The sequence below is a fragment of the Myodes glareolus genome, chromosome 13 (genome assembly GCF_982192425.1).
Source record: "Myodes glareolus chromosome 13, mMyoGla1.1, whole genome shotgun sequence".
NCBI classification, from domain to species: Eukaryota; Metazoa; Chordata; class Mammalia; order Rodentia; family Cricetidae; genus Myodes; species Myodes glareolus.
Window position 1 is genome coordinate 28,801,047 of NC_142038.1, and position 19,134 is coordinate 28,820,180.

Sequence of the window (19,134 nt, forward strand, 5' to 3'; positions counted from 1 at the left end):
TGCATTCCATAGAGTCCCATAATGAATGGATACCTCCATTTCTTCTTCTATTAAATATATAAAATATCCAAATAATCTTGAGAGCTATTATGAGGATTGTACTTAAGGGGAAAATGTAAGTAAAATGCATTGCATGTTTTTGAGTGAGTAATCATATACCCATAGTGACGTTGAAGGACAATGGAATATTTTAGGATGATGTTTGTAAAAATAATTACAGATATCCAATAACTGAATGCTGTGTTTGTATTACTGAGACTACATGTTTTTTTCTTCTGACCATATTCACATTATATTTTCTTAAACCTTAACACAGTAAGAAAACAGATAACATGTAAATCAATAAACTTAATTTTACTAACATCATGACCCATAAATCTCAGTCAGGGAATACAACATTGCCTGAAAAGAAATTGTCAGAAACTTATGTCAAATTATATAACAGATGTTAGATGCACTTATACTAGTTGTTCACGGTAGTGTGCTGCTTTACAGTTACATTTAAATGCGATCTCTGTAGCCCTTCATCTTTTCTGTACAGATCCATCATCTAAAAATGATTTAAACTTACACAAAGACCTACGTGCACCTATGGAACGGTGAGGAGCAGGAGAAATAGTCTTCCCCAGGGAAGAGCACACCAACTGATTACCCTTTACAAAATGCTCAGTCCTGAAAACATAGATACAAGTAAACTTGCACAGACTGAGCAGGTTATATTTAGGAATATATGAATATAAGACATAAGCATGTAACAACCATTAACCAAAAGAAATGGCCAGGGATTTGAAAGAGAGCAAAGAGGGTTAAGAGAGAAGGAAGGGAAGGAGAAACTATGGAATTATATTATAGTCTAAAAAATAAAAGAAGAAAAATAATAATTGAAATGCTACTTTGCCTTTGGTCAACTCTACAACTTAGAGTGTTTGAAATGTGGTGTTTATGTTTATTTTTCACTAATACCCTCTTTCATCACTCACTTATGTTAAAGAAAAGAGTAGACTCGAATACTCAAACATTAACTAACCATGATCATTTGATAATAATTATCCAAAATGAATAACTAAATGTTTATACATTTCCTTTTTAAGAAAACAGAATGTGCAAAAAAGCTAAGTTATGTAAGGTAAGAAAATAAGCTATTAAAATAAGTATTTGTGAAAACGCAGGGAAACATAAGAGCAGAGGTCAATTTTAAATTGCTGACCCTGTCAAGATAAACATTCTAAAAGTGAAAATGTCATTAATTCCTTTTGGTGTATTCAAAATGATTAAAATGATATGTTTAGGCAGAGAGCGTTCCCTCCTGTTTTGCTCAACACTAAGTAATGTTATTTTGAAGCCATGGAAAGACTTTCAGTAAAAGGGGTTGTTACCAGGTTAGGACCCTTTCTGCTTGGTGCCCTTGTGGCCATGTGTCACAAACAACGCCAGCCATTTGTGAGACTCACTCTCTAGCTGACTTTGATAAAAATTGTTCTTGTTTTTGGTGAGAAATGAAAGTCATTTTCTTTACTATGTTCATAAGGGTAAAATGTAAAAGATAAATCTTTTCTTCATTAGAAGCTGAAGACAGGCATGATGACACACATCAGCCAAAACCAGGGTCTTGTCAGCAACAGGAAGGTCTAGGTGGAATGCAAGAAAGCCAGAGAGTTGCCAATATTGAAATGTTTTGTTTAATTTCGTGTACATATGTTACCTGTTTGCAGAATGATTTTTAAAATGAGTTTCATGAGACTTCCTTGTGCAAGTATATAGGTATTCGTTCTCTCCTACATTTCTTAAATGTGACAGTTTTTCTAGCAATAACCTCATAGATTCAGTTAAAAGAAAAACTGTAGTGAGAAATGAGATATCTCCCTAGGTGTTTTTTTCATAATTATAAAATTAATCTTCTTTATAATTTCCCCCAGGGTTGTTCTATTTTTATATACTTTCTAAGGCCGATTTTGAATGATTCTTTTGTGGTTGGACAAATCCTAGTCTTCAGAGACGGAGAAGAGAGTAGTCTCTTTTCATATGGTGGATTACTGAATTAAGAATTTAGTCTTGTGAATCACTTATGAAGGCTGGGAGTAAGGCAGAACACAATGCACTTCCCATAATCCCGTGGTATTTTTCCCATCTAGTGAAGTCAGAATATTTTGGTGAACACCATCCTAGAAATTACATCAAATAAGACAGAAAGGAAACAACAGAGCTTTGTCAACGTTTTTGAAAAAGAATACGGTTATACCTGTGTTTTATTATAAATAAACAGGTTCTGTCATGTTTTATCTTCTTGCCAGCAAATGAAGGACATTGTTTCATAAAGCTTCTAAAATGTACATGAATATTTCATTAAATCATATTTCCTTGAGAAAATAAAGTTCCTTCGCATTTATAGCAGACAGTTGTGAGGAGTTCGTAATTGTAAGACCAGGGTAGCCAGTACCGGTTGCTCGTGGAACAGTACTCCTCAATTTTTAAAACTTTTTCTTAAAAAATAAACATACAATCATAGGTGTTCATTTACTTTAAAAATTCTAACGATGAAGAAAATTATTGTCTATATATTTAAGTCCTTGTATAAATTACAAAACTCAAGTTTATGTCACAGAGTCCCTTCCCCATAGGAAGCATAAAGCACTTTTGTGGTACCTTTCACCAGTAAATATTTGTATCACATTGAAGTTGACAAACAAAAGAAAAAGTCAATATTGCATCTTTAAGCCCTAAGAGAACATTCTTCTAAGCTGTCTCTTGTGATGTATGAGCTTCCAAGGTCATTTGATTGCCATGATTTAACTCAATCTCAAAGAAAGTTATAGAAAAGTAATACATGTATTGACTTCAGTAGAACTCTGACTGTGAAATATCAGTGAACTTCAGACTCTTCTTGCTTGAGGTCAACAAACACCCTTTGGAAGACACCCAAGAGTACTTTAAGACCAGAACGACAAAATAAAATTATAACAACAACAACAACAATAATTATAACAATAAAATAACAATAATAAAATAAAAATAATAACAGCCAACACTGAGGTAAACTCCCCTTTCAAAAGGCAAGAAGTGTTGCCTGGACTGTCAGGAGAGAGTTCGATTGTCCCTGATACCCAAATGTTTTTCTAACCAGAGTTCAGCCAGTTGCATGGTTGAGGCAAAAGTACTTGCTTTGGATCCTAAGCACATCTTGTACTGCTTAGGGTCCAAGTTAGGATCACAATGAACTGGATGGAAAATGTGCACCACTCCTATTTCTTGACTTCTGAAGGGTTGTAAGCCAGATAGGATAACTTTATTGTAGAGATCTACATCTTCCAGTCCCCAGCCTTGTATTGAGGTATCAAATCCACCTGCACCCAGGAGATCACTTTTGTAAATACAGGTGATTCCATAGCCATAGTCTCTCCAAAATCCAGTTTCCTTTGAGAATACAAAGTCATCCTCTGTGGGAGGATTTCCCATGTGGGTCACCTTTGGGTCATACTGGCTAAAGATGATGGGGAAGTATACCTGTTGTCCCTGAATTGTATTGTCTCTGCATCGTTGAAGAAAGTCTCCTCTAAAGATCAAGTCAACATCACAAAATAGCAGCAACGTGTCATTGTCAAACTGAGAAGAAGCCATTTCAAGACCACGACCTCTGGAAAACTCCCCCTTCATGGGAATCAACATTATTTCTGCGTTAGGGTACCTGTTCTGATAGTCTTGTATCAGCGCAATGTGCTTGTTGGAGTCTTGGCCAGAATCCCCACTAAAAAGGATGATGACCAGCTTTACATTTTGCTTTGGGATAAGACACGTACTTTCAAAATTTTCCATAAATCTCAAGAAAATATCGTACCTGCCAATAAGGGGAACAAGAATGTGTACTTTCTTTTCATTGCGCCCTCCCATTTCTTTGGCCTCTTGAAGAGAAGAGAGTATCTTTAGAGAGTTGGATATGAATGATAATGACTGAGTGCCACTGTTAATACTTTCCACCAAGCTGTTGACATCGAGTTCCTCCATTTCTCTGAAGAAAGGCTTGCTAAATAATTGCTGAAGATAGGCGTGGCGCCTCACTGGCACCGTCAATTTTCTCCCTTTGTGCCTTTTGTACAGGAGTAGCAGATCCAAAATGTACTCCACCCCATGCATGGGGTCGACCCTGCGGTAGCCATACTGAATTTCCTTGAAGTCAATGAGTCGGCCCCTACTCTTGGCGTTCTCATTGATCATCTCCATTACCTGCAGGATCGTGTCATCCAGGGCTGTCCTTAGGATGCTGTTGATGCTCTGTCGAGGGGGCTGGTTCTCCGCAGCTGTGTAAAGCAGCTTCCCGGTCAAGAACTCCCACTCGATGACCTCATTTCTCTCCCGTGGCTGGAAGTGATTGAAAGAGGGCATCACTCCCAGCTGCTGGTCCTCTTTGCTCACTTCGCTGTTGCTAAGCTTACTCATGAGGGCGCTTTCCCGGTGGAGCTGGATGGTTCGGTAGCGGAGCTCAGAGATCTTCCGGCTGAGCATGTAATTATGCAGTCTGTACTGGTACGCAGGCCTTTTGTTGGGATGAAGTGTGATGGCCGCGTGGATCTTGCTGTTGTGAAGGTCTTGGATGTAACCCTTGCGGTTGTGTTCGTAATTTTCATGGAACAGCTGCTGCATCTGCAAAGCAAAGGCAACCAGAATGTAAGGTGGAAAGGAAAATGATAGTTAAACATTTAAATGAAAATGCTTAGTAAGTATTTACTAACATGGTATTTTGTTGTTAATAAGCTTTATAAAATCATACTTATATGAAACAACAAGTTTTATTTCTAAAACAAACAGATAAAGTTGTATTTATCATATATAATATTCAAAAATAGTGGGAGTAATTAAACCTAGCTAATTAGCATATTTGCTACATCATAGGTATCATTTCATAAAATCCACCCTCCAAGCCCACTACATTATTATTGACCTCATCCTTCATTTTGTATCATAGAGCCTTTGGCCATAGTGTGTCAGTGAAGCTTTATCTCAACCCTACTGTTAACAACCATTTTACTTTCTGCTTCTAATTAGATCAACCTATTTTTTTTTAAAAAAAAATTCAACTTGGACTCAAATAACAAATGCCAAGCACATTTTGGGGGGGGGGGGATACTGTAAACCAATGGTTTATATATTTTCAAGTATTTTGTATCTTTATTTCCCACCAAACCAGTCCCAAATCATTCAAATATTTCCATAACCCCCTAGGAGATCCTTAAGAAGAAAAGAGGTGCAGTGACCGTGCCATGGGTATCTCTAAGAGGATGCTTGCTGAAGTAAAACAGGTCTATAGCTTGTCATGACAGGAATAGACTCTTCGCCAGATGAGCCTTGAACATTTAGTGTCCTAGTATACCAGCATCACTAAGGACGTGCTTGGTAAGAAGCTGACATATACTGCTGATCTCAAGTTATATCCAGTTAGACATGATTGACAGCCTCCGAACCATGAAAGTTTTCGGCTTGTCTATAATAAATTTACTAACCCAGAAACGGAAGTGAAGATACATATTTTTAAAATCAGTATTCAAACGTCCAACTCACATTTCTTTGACAGGAATCAAAAGGGCTCTACCACATCCGCAGGGATAATATCTACTGAGTGAAGAAGCTTCTCTCGTGAGGGCCGAGAAAGATACTGATCTATGTGCATAGCAATACGTCAATAGAAGTTATGGTATAGCTATGTTCATCTAGTAGAATAATAATAGTAGGTGTTCTCCTGGACACCTAACCTATCTAGTCTCAGCCTCTTGATCTCAGTAACAACATCAGTTATGTATTTCATCTCTCAGAGGTGGCCTTAAATCCAATTGAAACGTGATTATCACTCTCCTAACATGTGCCATTATTGTACCAATGTGTATATCTTGTAGACGAGTTATTATTATAGCTCACAAGGTTCATAGGGTGAGGTGGAATATTACTTTTCTCCTTTGGCAGCATGTATATAGTACCTTCTGGCACTATGGATGCTCGCAAAGAGAGAGAAAGATTCCTGTAGAGCCCAAGTCAGATTTCTCCATCTTCTATACTGAAAGCGTGTGCTGTCTTCAGGAACAGGATATCACCATCATGTTGTGGAGGGTAACCACAGCATGTGGGGATTTTATAAGACCCTATTAGTCAATGACTCAAAAAGAGGTCATACATTCCAGTACTGGTGGTATTATTTGGTAGCATCTGGTGGCTAATGGGGATAGGAAAATTTTTCAAAACCAACAAAGATTAAGTATTGTTGGGAGCTACTGGGGGCTCTAGACCCCCAGACCCTGAATTCCCTATGAGCAGCTTGTCTTTCCTATGCTTGCAGCTGCTGTGAGCAAAATAACTTGTTTTCCTCTGCTCTGAGCAGCCTGCAGCTGCACTGAGCACAGACCCTGATGGCAGGCTAGTGGGTCTGCAGCTGAAAGATCCTGAGAGCTGGGGCGTGGCCAGAGCCCTATATAAGCTCCTCCTGAGCACAATAAACTCGGCATTCTTGTATCAAGGATGACTTGTGTCTCTCTCATGTGTCTGTCTATGTGTTTTTAAGTCTCCAACTTGGTTCGCAGCTCGCGTACTGTCTTGTGGGGGCACGGGCGCTACAGGTGTAGTACTGTATAGCACGAAGTACAGGACCATTTCGGGTTTTTACAAAGTATACATAGGTCTTTTAACACTGGGCTCTGTCTTGTCTAGGGAATTTCATAGTCAATCTGTTTAATCCTTTCTCTCCTCTATACAAAGATAAAATGCCAACTACTTAAATGCTTATTGAAATTGCATTAAATAAGATAAAAGCACGCATAACTTGTTAACATTGTGGCCTCTCTATAGACAGTCCTTAGTAAACAATGATTACATGGAAGTAACTATTCAAGGACGCAGCAACTTTATCTTGACGTTGTGGTTTTTTATTAGGACTCTTCAGAGAAGGAGGCTTGCACCCTCAGTTAAAACATGCCTTTCTTTTCATGCTCATCAAGGCACAATTTGAAATTTGGCTGCATAGAGTGAGTGCTTAAGTATTTCATATACTAGTGGCATATTAAGTTACAAAAAAAGAACATTGTGACAATTTCACCAAGTTAAAGTTGATAGTGATTGAGTTAACTAACTAGAACTCCATTAAGAACAATGAAAATAGGGTTAAAACAACATGGTACATATCATATTACATATGGAATACAGCAAAACCTGAAGAAAGAATGTAAGGTTTACACTTGAAAATTATAGGAGCTTGCTTGATGTGATATACAACTTATAGTTGAATTTGCTTGTTGTTTTTTTAATTATCAGTTGACTTTGTGGCAGCAGCATGATACAATAACATAATCACAATTGTAATGATAACAGTGGCTTAAGTCACCCACAACCTCAGTATCCGAGGGACTGTGAGAATAACTTATTATTAAAAGTCAAAAAAGAAAACAACAGATGTCCAGAAATGGTTTGATATGAATTATTGCAACACTTTACAATGTTAAGTTCCTCTGCCTTTGAATTTATTAGTAATGGAAATATTGTATGCATAATTTATGAAATGATCATAGATATGCAAAAGAAAAACTTCAAAATCCTTTAGATATACAGGAAGGAGTTGGCTATTTAAATAGTCACAAGGTCAATATAACAATAATGGAAAGTTGATTTATGAGATTTTAAAATGGTTATAAAACTGTATCAGTTTACTAGATACCATTAAGCCACACAACTGCAAAATAAAAATTTCCCAGACTGTAAGTTATTTAAAAAGAATAATGTTGAAAAGAAAATACAACCAACTCCAATTTAAAAAGATATTGGTCACAAAGACAATGTGGGGGATTTCCATGGGTGGTTGAGGATGAGAAAGTCCATAAGGAGGCAACTGGTGACAGAAGGCCATGCAGCACAATGGTCACAGAAGGCCACACAGGGCAATGGTCACAGAAGGCCACGCGGGGCAATGGTCACAGAAGACCACGCAGGGCAATGCCATTGGTGAAAATTCCTGAAGACGGCAGAGTACACAGAGAGCTAGGAAAAGAAATAGTCTAAAAACATTGAGCACATAGCCCTCAGTTTATAACTTGGGTGCAGACACTCACAAGAAAACCTCAGGTACAATCAATCCCTGGATTCAACATCTATTTCAAAGAAATAGAAAACACAGAGGCACGGGAGATATGAAACACATGGGAGGTTTTTCCATGGAACAGATGTAATTTTAGGCTGCAGAGAAAATCAATGCCTTGTCTTTGTTGAAATTAGCAAATATAGAACTGTTTTGAACACACTTCCAAGATAAATCTAAGGTGAATGTCTTGCCTGGTTAAAAGTATTTTTCTCTGAGACAAGTCATTTTCCTCAGAAAGCACAAATACAAAGTCCCAGTTGAAAAGCCAACATAAAGAACTGCCACCTCCCTTAATCCCATAAAAAAAATTATAAGCTATGGAACTGAGGGAAACATTTAGCAAACTAAGCAGAAATATAAGATGGTAGGGATGTGATGTTGAGAGGAGACATCAGCCTGTTGATTTAAACGTAAAATGTAAACTCTCACAGACAGGAAGATAAAGTGAGAAGGAAAAAAAACAGGTCCCGTAGAATAACTGCAAGTGTAAGATACCAGGAGACGCACTACAGAGACGATTCAGAGAAGTGCTTCTGTGGCAGAAGGGGCAGTACAGGTGGCAAAGGTGCTTGCTGCCAACAATAATGAACAAGCCAGAAGGAAAGAACAGACTCCAGCAAGCAGTCCATTGCCCTCTGACCTTCGTGTTCATGATCCGGTTTGTGTGCTCACAAGCATATGTATGCATGAATACACACACATACACACACATGCACACACACACACACACACACACACACATGAGGGGGAATAAATAATAATTGGGGTACTTTTGTCTATTCTTTTTTTTCATTTATTTATAAAATATTTCCACTTCCTCCCCTCCTCCCATTACCCTCCCACTCCCCCTACTTCCTCTCCTCCTCCCTCTCCAGTCCCAAGAGCAGTCAGGGCCTCCTGCCCCGCGGGAAGTCCAAGTTCCTCCCCCCTCCCTCCAGGTCCAGGGAAGGTGAGCATCCAAACAGACTAGGATCCCAAAAAGCCAGTACACGCAGACGAAACAAGACCCAGAGCCATTGTCAATGGCTTCTCAGTCAGCCCCCATGTCAGCCACATTCAGAGAATCCGGCCCGATCACATGCTCGTTCAGACCCAGTCCAGCTGGCCCTGGTGAGCTCCCACCAGACCAGTCCCCTTGTATCAGTGGGTGAAAGCACCCCTCGCGGTCCTGACTTCCTCTTTCTTGTTCTCCCTCCTTCCGCTCCTCATTTGGACCTTGGGGGCTCAGTCCAGTGCTCCAATGTGGGTCTCCGTCTCTATCTCCATCCATTGTCTGATGAAGATTCCCTCCAATCCTGCCTTCCTTGTCCGCACTCTCCCTCCATCTGCTTCCCATCCGAACCCAGGGAGTCAAGTCCAGTGTTCCAATGTGTGTCTCTGTCTCTATCTCCTTCCATCGCCAAATGAAGGTTCATATTCCTCTTTTTGGGTCTGGGTTACCTCACTCAGTAAAGCGTTTTCTATTTCCATCCATTTGCATGCAAAATTCAAGATGTCATTGTTTTTTACCGCTGAGTAAAACTCTAATGTGTATATGTTCCACACCTTCTTTAACCATTCTTCTATTGAGGGGTACCTAGGTTGTTTCCAGGTTCTGGCTATTACAAATAGTGCAGCTATGAACAATACCTTTAAACAACATCCTTTGATCATACATATGCACCAGTCCCTACCTCTAGCCTCCCTATTGTCACACACCATGTTTCCCTCCTAACTTTGTATCTTTTGATTATTATTATTAACTCCCTGAATCCAACCAGCATAAAATGTGTGTGTTAGCATAGGGACATTTCCTAAAGATGTGTGCCTTGCAATGAGCCTTTCCTCTCCCTTGGGTACTCTCTGCTGCTCTGCTCCCTTCCATAGCTTCCAGGCCCCATAGTCATTTCCTTGTCTATGGCCCATGTGTCCTTTGTGCACCCGCCATCCTCTTTCATGGAATTATTTACTGGGTCTCTTTTTCTAGATATTTAGACTTTACCCAGACTTACACATGTTCCCACAAATACACATCTGCATTATAGGCTAGGATATGGGGGAGGAGTTTATCTTTTGTAGTTTGACCACCTCCTTTAATATTATACATTTCGGTTCCACCATATTGTTGAAAATTTCATTTTTCTTTACTGCTAAAAATATCCCATCATGTATATGTACTACAGTTTCACTTGTCAATCATCTGCTGATGACATCGAGGCTGGTTCTGTTTCCTTGCTATGTTGAATACAGTGACATGAAACACAGTTGCTAAAATGCAGAGGCAACAAAATACAAAATGTGGGGGAAGTATACCCCCAGGAATGCCATCTTGGTTTTTGAGACGGGCCCTCTCACTGAACCTGATCTCACCAATAAGGTCAGGCCAATTAACCAATAAAACCCATAGATCCTCCTGCCTGAGCCCAATAGTTCTTGGTTTGCAAACATGCGCTTCAGCTAGGCCTTTATAAGAGAGCTGGGGATCCAGACTCAGATCCTTGTGGGTGCACAGCAAGCACCGTATTGAATGAGCTATCTCTGCAGACTTCATTGCCCTTAATTTTAAACATTCTATCTAAGACACTCGCAATTTTTATAGAAACAGACTTTAGGAACAAATAAACGAGAAAAAATAAGTACCTGTCATTAGAAGGATGAAAGGGGGTATTGCAATTATTATTGTGACATAAGGTCATGCTGATGGATATATACATAACATCATATGCTCCATTACACTTCTATCTATATATAAACCAAGGTTGCTCACATACCAAACACAGCAAAAATTAAATGGAACAGTGGACATTTAAATTTAAAGAAAAAGAGATGAGAATTAAGGGTGATTTTTAAAGACTCTAGAAAGTTAAACCAAAAGACATAAAATGTAAAATACAGTTGACAGACGTTTAGAAAATGGACAGATCCATCTTGGAGGTCTGTATGTAACCGGATGAGAGTCATTTCAGAAGATCAACAAAAGAAACAGGCAAAGAACTATCAACACAATCATTCATGAAAACTGCCTCCATATGCAATAGATAAAGGGCTGGTCTTTCCAAACTGTAAAGGCTTTTTTTTACCAAAACCCTCAAGATGGAGTTACTCATGGAATGTAAATCAATGAAAATTTAGGATCTTTTAGTATAGAATCTGCTGGAAGTCTATATAGGAGAAGAGAAAGAAAAAGCTTAGGAACTTGAATGCCTTTGGACTTCTCTAAAAAGAAAAGACAAGAAAAGAAGCAAGATAATGGTTGTTATGTCAACCCTGAACTGCCTGTCTCAACAGTAGGAGACAATAAGGTCATGTCCTTGGTTCAAAAAAAAAATATCTCTAGCACATTTCTCAGAAAACTATTAGTTGATCTGCTTTACCAATAGAGGAAAAACAAGAAAAAGGAAGGCACTGTCAAAACAGGGACATGAAAGAAAAGCAAAATTAAACTGATCATCATGGAAAAGTTGGTAAGAATAAATTATATGTACGTGTATATGTACATGATTGAAGATATTATTTGTCCTTTATGAGGGGACATGAGCAAAATGTGTTTGTGTAGTGGGTGAGAGAAGATTCTCCCTTGATTAACAAACCTGATCCTTGGGAATCCAACTGGATGATTAACAGAAAAATTGGCTTTTCTTAGCAATTTTTCTGTAAAAGGTGATAACCAGTCCATTCATACAAAGATCTTAATAAGCTCAAACAAATGTAAAATAATTTAATTTTGAATTAATTTATAAAGATTAGTAAATGTTTGAAAAAAAATCTTCTGAATGAAAAGGAACTAAGAGAAAAAAATAAACCCAATGGCTAAATGGATAAGAAAGAGAAAAGAAAATGCTATCAACAACTTTATAAAATTGATAGAATGGGAGAAAGAGAATAATAATATAGAAATAAAATAATAATAATAAATAAATAAAAACTAGGTGATGTAAATGGAAAAGGCTCTTAGAAATAAAAAGAGTTTAATGAATAAATCATTAGTTGGGAAAAGGCAGGCAGTCTTTTGCTTTTCATTATAAATCTCAAAGCCTTGCATGATGTTTCAACCACTTTGCATATAGGTTAAGTATAAGTTAATCTAAATCAATAATTAATTGTATAATATAAATTTTGATAAATATTAGGCACACCTGTTTCATTAAAAAAAACTTTTTAGGAAAGGATTCAAACGTGAATCTGAATATTGCTTTAGGTAGGGTGGCCATTTTTATAATATTAATCTTGCCAATTCACAAGTATGGGAGGATCTTTCCATTTTCTGGTATCTTCAACAGGGTAAGAGCCAAAGGTGGTGGATGACTACAAGGAAGGAGCATCTTCCAGATACAGGTAGCTGCACATCCGAACTCACAGTGATAAAGACATGCAGAAGATGTATGCAGGCTCACGTCACCAAACCCCAACGTGAGAGGGAGGTGAGCACCAAATCCTCCCCTTTGCCAAATATCTACTATCAACTGATAGATAGACAGATTTTAAGAGTACAGCCCCGAGGAGTTGATCACACCTCTGTGGAAAGTCCATATACCCAAGATTATATGGGCAGAACAATTCTGACTTAATAGGTGTTGAAGGAATAAAAAGAAAAAAAGACAAAGTTGAGTGAGTAGGGAAGGACAGCTATGGATCTGGAGGGGTTGGGGGAAGGATGAATTTGCCAACACACATTTTTAAAGAGTTCTGAAAGAAGTAATAGTTTTTGCTGTTCATGTTGTTTTTAAACTTAGGAAATGACCCTAGCATGCACAAGTACTATTTCCACCACCCATTTCTGCTACAAAGAGTGCATGCATTTTGTTTCCCGAGATCTTCTCCTCACTTCCCCAGCCTCCCGTTTCACTTTCTTACATTCTGTCAGTAAAAAAATCGCATCACAAATAAGGTCACCTTTACGAACCATGTAATAGAGATTTCAATCCCCAGAGAACTCAGACATTCCCCTCTTGCATTTCTTAATAGCTTTGACCTCCTATAGTCTAGTCTAGACACATTTGCTATTTCTTTTCTATGGGATTTTATAGGTTCTGAAGAAAAGACCTATTTCTATCTGTTTGTCTCACCATAACTCAGTGAGTGGGTATACCTTGCAAGTAAGCCCTTAGACAGAAGCCAGAACACGGCACTGAGGGTGAACAACCCTGTGAACTTGTGCAGACTCCTTACTTCACAAAGCTTTGGTTTAAACGCTCTTAAGAACAGGTGTGCCAAATCTCGTAGCTCACAGAGGCCTGTCAGCATTAACTGAGTTTATCTGAAGTGTTTAGAAAAGTACATGCCATATAATAATTGTGATAGGAATCACCATTTTGAATATTCAGGCTTCTGTAGACATTTGCTTTTTCTAACATTATTTGAAAGTTTCAAATACGGAAAAAGAATGGTCTTGGTCAAATTTTCCTTAGAAAAATTTACATATCATTTGATTTATCACCTGAAAACTAGAAAACTGACAATTTATATCATTAAGTCTTTGGTGAAATAAAAGAGAAATGAGAGATGTCTGTGACTGGGAAAGCTGGCTGTGAACATCTTTGATGCTCTCCATTAAGGATAAACAATGACATTAATTTTTCTCTAATAAGGAGAAATTTCCCTTAATCTATTTGTGCAAGAAAGCATTTCATTCTGCTGATTTTTTCTCAGCTGTCACAATGCTTTTTCTAAAAAGAAATGATCCTCTAAATTGCAAGCATTTGCATATATTTATTTAATATAAAATTGAGGAGAACTGGGGCAAGGAGGGGTTCTTATACTAGGAAGTGGATAGTCCACAATTAGAATGATTGCAAAGGCTTACAAGACAATAATGAATCATTAACACAATGTAAAACATAATTGTGACTATGTATTAAAGACTTTATAATTTACCCTGTGAATATTTAAACTTATTTCATTTTCTGTGATTTAGTTATATAATACTAATGACTCAAAAGAGAGTACCACTGCCCTAATGAAAATGTTTAATGATGCTTCTTTTATTTTACTACATTAGAAAAAAATAGAAGTCCTAAGGGGAATAGTGGTTTCTTCAATTAATGCCATTATTCTTCCTTAAGTGCTGTCTTCAGATATTAACAGGAATGTGCACAAAGTATGTCCTACTTCTCTATGGGAGAAAACACAATGAAGGCACAGCTTGACTTTAAATCATAAGAAGTAATTTTAGAAAAAATCATTTAATTCTCCATTTATAGGAAGCAATTTAAAATTGTCATAGGATATACAGTAAAGAAACAGTCAAAATCATCGAGTTAGTGCAAGCATAACAAAATAAGCCCTTTGCTCATCATTTATTCTTTTCACAAAACTATTGTTTTTCTATAGAGATTCATAAAAATAATAGTACTTTGTAAATAAACACAATTAAGCTATGAATTCTGCTTTTAAAATTAACTGTTTAATATGGAGTAAGATTGCATGGGAAAAAAACCACGAGAACCCCCCCCACACACACACACACACACAAGAGTGTTGAGTAAGGTGTGTGGATATCAATGTGCTCATTGTGAAATTTAAGTATAGGCTATAAGATGTTGTCTTATTTAGGGATTCTATTGCTGTGATGAAATACCAAAGCAACTTGAAGAAGATTTATTTCATTTTACAGATCACAGCCTATCACGAAGAGAAGTCAGGGCAAGAGCTCAAGAAAGGGACCTGGAGGCAGAAACTGAAGCAGAGACTGTGGGTTAACACTGCATACTGGTTTACTCCTCCTGGTTTACTTGGTTTGATTTCTTATATGCTCTGGGGCTACTTGTCCACAAATGCTACGGCCAATACGGGCTAGCTTTTTCATATAAAACACCAACCGAGAAAATGCCCCGCAGGCCAGCCCAATGAAGGCAATTTCTTTTCAGTTGAGGTTCTCGGAGTCTCAGACAAAACAAACAAAAAGAAAAGCAAACAATAACACAGGCCCCCAGATAACCAGCCCAGACGCTTGTTTTTATGAGCATATGTGAATCCATCACTATCTCAGACAGCTAAGAAAATAACTACAATTCAAAAATGGAAATAAAGTATTTTATACTTTTTCTCTTCTTAAAAGAGATTATCATCCAGAATATTAAAAGCAGATTTTGAAAAGCTGTAGCCCAAAGGCTGAACATGTAATCATGCCAGTGTTTTCTGTTTCTTTAGTTGAGAAGACCATCACTTTTAATGAATTTTAAATTGAAAAATGTGAAGCAGGCAGCACCATTTTCAGTCCTATCCACTTTCCTCATGTTTGTTTTATGATTTTAATTTGCTTAAAGTCATTTGTGTTTTTAGATATCATTTTAAAGTCACAAAAGCTTAGATTTTTTTCATTTGAAATCATGTTGCTGATACACCATGCACCATGATTTAAATTTGAGAATATGTTACTAGGTAATATAAACCAGCACACATATGCACACACACACACACACACACACACACACACACACTCACACCTACTAGCTGATGAACCCACATATTGGAATTATCTGAAATAATCTGGTTAAACAAATACAATTAACAATGGTAGATGCCAAGAACTGAAGGAAGAGGACATGGGAGTTGATACAGAGTGGTTATAGTGATCCGGTTTTTCAAGGAAGATTCTAGAGATCTGATATGTAACATGTGAATGCCCTTGCCGTTACTGAACTGCACACTATAAATGTGAAAAGTAGCTCCGTTTATTTTACATGGTGCTCTAATTCCCCGAAAGAGATTCACACCACGCTCTGACTAAAATTTGTCATACGAATTTACATCTGGGTCAGTTATGTACATGGGCAAGATTTCTCTCCTGAACAATAAAAACAGAAAAGGTTCTCTTCAACCATTAGTTCAATTTCCCACATTATATCTCAAAGAAAGAAAAAGATATCTTACCAAGCAGACAGAGCCATGAGAGAGAGGACTGCTTTAGAGAGCAAGAAACAGCAGTACCTCTGGGCAGCCACATCAGAGCTCTGGGGACACCAGGGCTGTGGCTCTCCCCATACAGTTATGAAACCATGGTGCTGCCACTTGCACCCAAGAATCCCTTCAAATACAGTTACCCTGATCCATTTCAGGGTGAGAACTGTGCTAACTCTGTATAGTTTCAAAGAGAACTTGCCATTTGTCTAACGAGCTAGTTCATTCTTGGCTGAAATTCAAACTGTGAACTCACATGGGTTCACATTAAACAGATCTCATTTTATTTTAGTTTCAGAAGTTAAAAGAATTTAGAAGAAAAATAGTTGTTAGATTGTAAGCAAGATCACTCACAGATATGCCTAGATTTGAAGATTTCTACACAGTATATATTCAATACTGCACGAAAATACTTTCGCCACACAGCAAATATCTCATAATTGTTAACTATCAATAACTGTTGCAGACCTCTCAATGAGGTATGTTCTGAACATTTGATACCTCAGGCAAATACAAAGACTTAGGGCCATAAAGGAATGGCCCAATTAATCATATTTCTGTTTTTAATAATACATAATAATGTTATTAATGTTTTCATTTTACACAGTTTGAATTTCCATGTGTTTCACCACAATTCAAGAATATTAAATGGGGAATCAAAGAAATAAAAAAAATTATAAGTTTTGTGGCATGCTGAAATTTCATAATGTCCTTCTCTGGGATAGGAATCATTCCTCTGTCCATCAGAGCCATACAATATGTACCACCAGCCTGCCACTCATTCAGCATTACGAGATGCTTAATTATGAGATGAAGCCTCATGGTTTTGTAATGTCATCTTCCTCACCACCCACAGATATATGTGTGTCCATAAGATTAAGATGTAATCATGTTATTGCATACACATATACATGAAAATGCACGGTAATTTGAAGATATCTGAGCTATTATCACAAACTAAATTATAGTTTTCAGAGTCAATAGCCCTGCAGGCTCTGACTGGCAGGGTTCCTCCATTAGAGAATAATTTCTCTGGGGATTGATATCTGAATTACTAATTGCTATAGGCTGTATTTGAGTCATGGCCCACAATAGCTTGTGATAACACTCCTGACACCCACTGACTTTACTTTCCAGGTAGTCATTTAATTTTTTCTTTATAAATTGTCAAGCAAAATCTCCCATTTACTTTGTCCTTTAAACTTCTTATCTACCCACAAGACAAAATAAACAAGGTAAAAATTGTTTTCAAGATGCCACTCTGTAAACATATGCCTACCAGTGACTGATGTAATCTTAAGATAACCTCTGCCTTCACTAGTGAATTCATTTTTTTTTAAATAGTTAGTGTCCACCATAAAAAGTAATAGACGATGGGTTTTAAGAGATGAAATAGGGAAGGCAGATATTTCTCCCATTATTAGTTTCTGCTACTTGGTAAGTCTCTAGTAAGCATCATTAGTAAACGTTAGGGAAACTTGGAGTGCTGTACAGGAGTGACAATATGTACCATCTCCTAACAAATAGAAAGGGGGTCATTATTCAATGCCAACTGGTCTATGTGCAGTTGTGTCTGCAGAAAAGGTTTCTGTTAAAATACATTCTGAAATTGAAACAAGATTTATTTTCAAGATTTTAGAGCAAGTATTCTGTGTTCATGATGTATAGTTGAGAGTTGCAGACTTAAAGTACTATGAAATAAGACACTTAGGAAAATACACTGCAGGACCATGTACACAGAAGATAGTCAGCAAAGATAATGGAAGCCAAGTGTGGGGTGACAGTGCATGCCTGAAATTCTAGCTCCTAAGACGTTTAGGTCAGCGAGACTACATGGTGAGAAACTCTGCCTCAGATGAAGAAGTGAAGGAGTAGGGGAAAATGGAAGGAAAGAGGGGATGTGCTGGGAGAGTAAGAGATGGAATTGACAAGGAGAAAGGGGGTGGGAGAATGTAGTTGCTGAGGTCTACAGTAGAAATATTCTATTTTATATAAATGTGTACTACATAAAAAAGATGAGATAGTAGAATTGATGATATTGTGACAATTTATTCCAGCCTCTTTGCCTGAATATTAATGATAGAGGATTTAGGTAAACCCTGTAATTCAACTTGCTTTTAGTTAACTTTTATCACCACTGATTTGGTTTGTCTGGCAGCAGAGGCATATAGCATTGGTGTCCTGGTGGTTTATCTGTAGACAACACCTCTGAGTTTTCTTCCAGAGACTTGGAGATCATGACCATTAAGGTGGGGAGAATTGCAGTGAACAGGCAGGCTTGGTGCTAGAATAGTAGCTGAGAGCTTACACCTCGATCTACAAACATCAATCAGAGGGTCAACTGTGAATGATGAGGGTTTTTGAAACTTTAAAGCCTGCCCCAAGTGACACATGTCCACAAGGCCATACCTCTAAATCTTCCCCCAAACAGTTACACCAATTACAGAAAATGTATCAAACCATATGAGCCAATGAGGGTCATTCTTATTTAAACCACCACCACACCATCTAAGAGGATGAAATGTTTTGTGAAAAGTTGCATGTCATTATCTCATACAGAAGAGGCACCTTCCTCCCAGGGAGAAAGATGCCTTTCTCTATCCCCCAAGCCACTGGTAATGTTGTCTTTCTTTATTTATACCATCCTCTAAAAATAGATGCCTTTTATATAAAAAAAAAATTCACTTCAAAACTTTATCTTGGAAAAGAGGCTAGAAAGATATGAGTCATATGACTTTCTAATTGTAATCCTTCTTTAGACATAACAAAATATAAAACTAATGGTATGGCTTTATGAGTTTAAAAATGCAGGACACTTATCTTTGTAACATCCTTGGTACCTGACCATCTGATATGCCTCTCAGAATTCCGCCATAAACCTCACACCTGAATACTGGGCAAGATGGTCCATGATGTTGACAGCTTCCTCCTTTGGTCTGTTAGCTTTCTTTGGAACAACAACTTGCCCTGGAGTTGGTGGTCTCATTGAGCAGTTCGTGAACTTGAGTTTGTGCTTCACTTGCACACCTGTCCTGAAACAAAACTCCTGGCAGCTTGTCTGTCTCTCCTGCAGCTGTAGTCATTCACGCACTTAGAGTTACTACAGATAGGGAAATCACAAAAACGAAGCACAGTTCCTGCCCTTGTGG

General features: G+C 37.7%; 1 protein-coding gene across 1 annotated transcript in view; it reads right to left on the reverse strand.

Annotated features, from left to right (window-relative positions):
* Positions 1-335: 335 nt before the first annotated feature.
* The window catches only part of Chsy3 (chondroitin sulfate synthase 3), a 235,008-nt gene continuing 216,209 nt past the window's right edge, over positions 336-19,134 (reverse strand). The window contains exon 3 of the mRNA XM_087896042.1: positions 336-4,635. Within this exon, the coding sequence (XP_087752168.1) occupies positions 3,073-4,635 (1,563 nt within the window). The 3' untranslated portion in view covers positions 336-3,072. The remainder of the gene's footprint in view (positions 4,636-19,134) is intronic.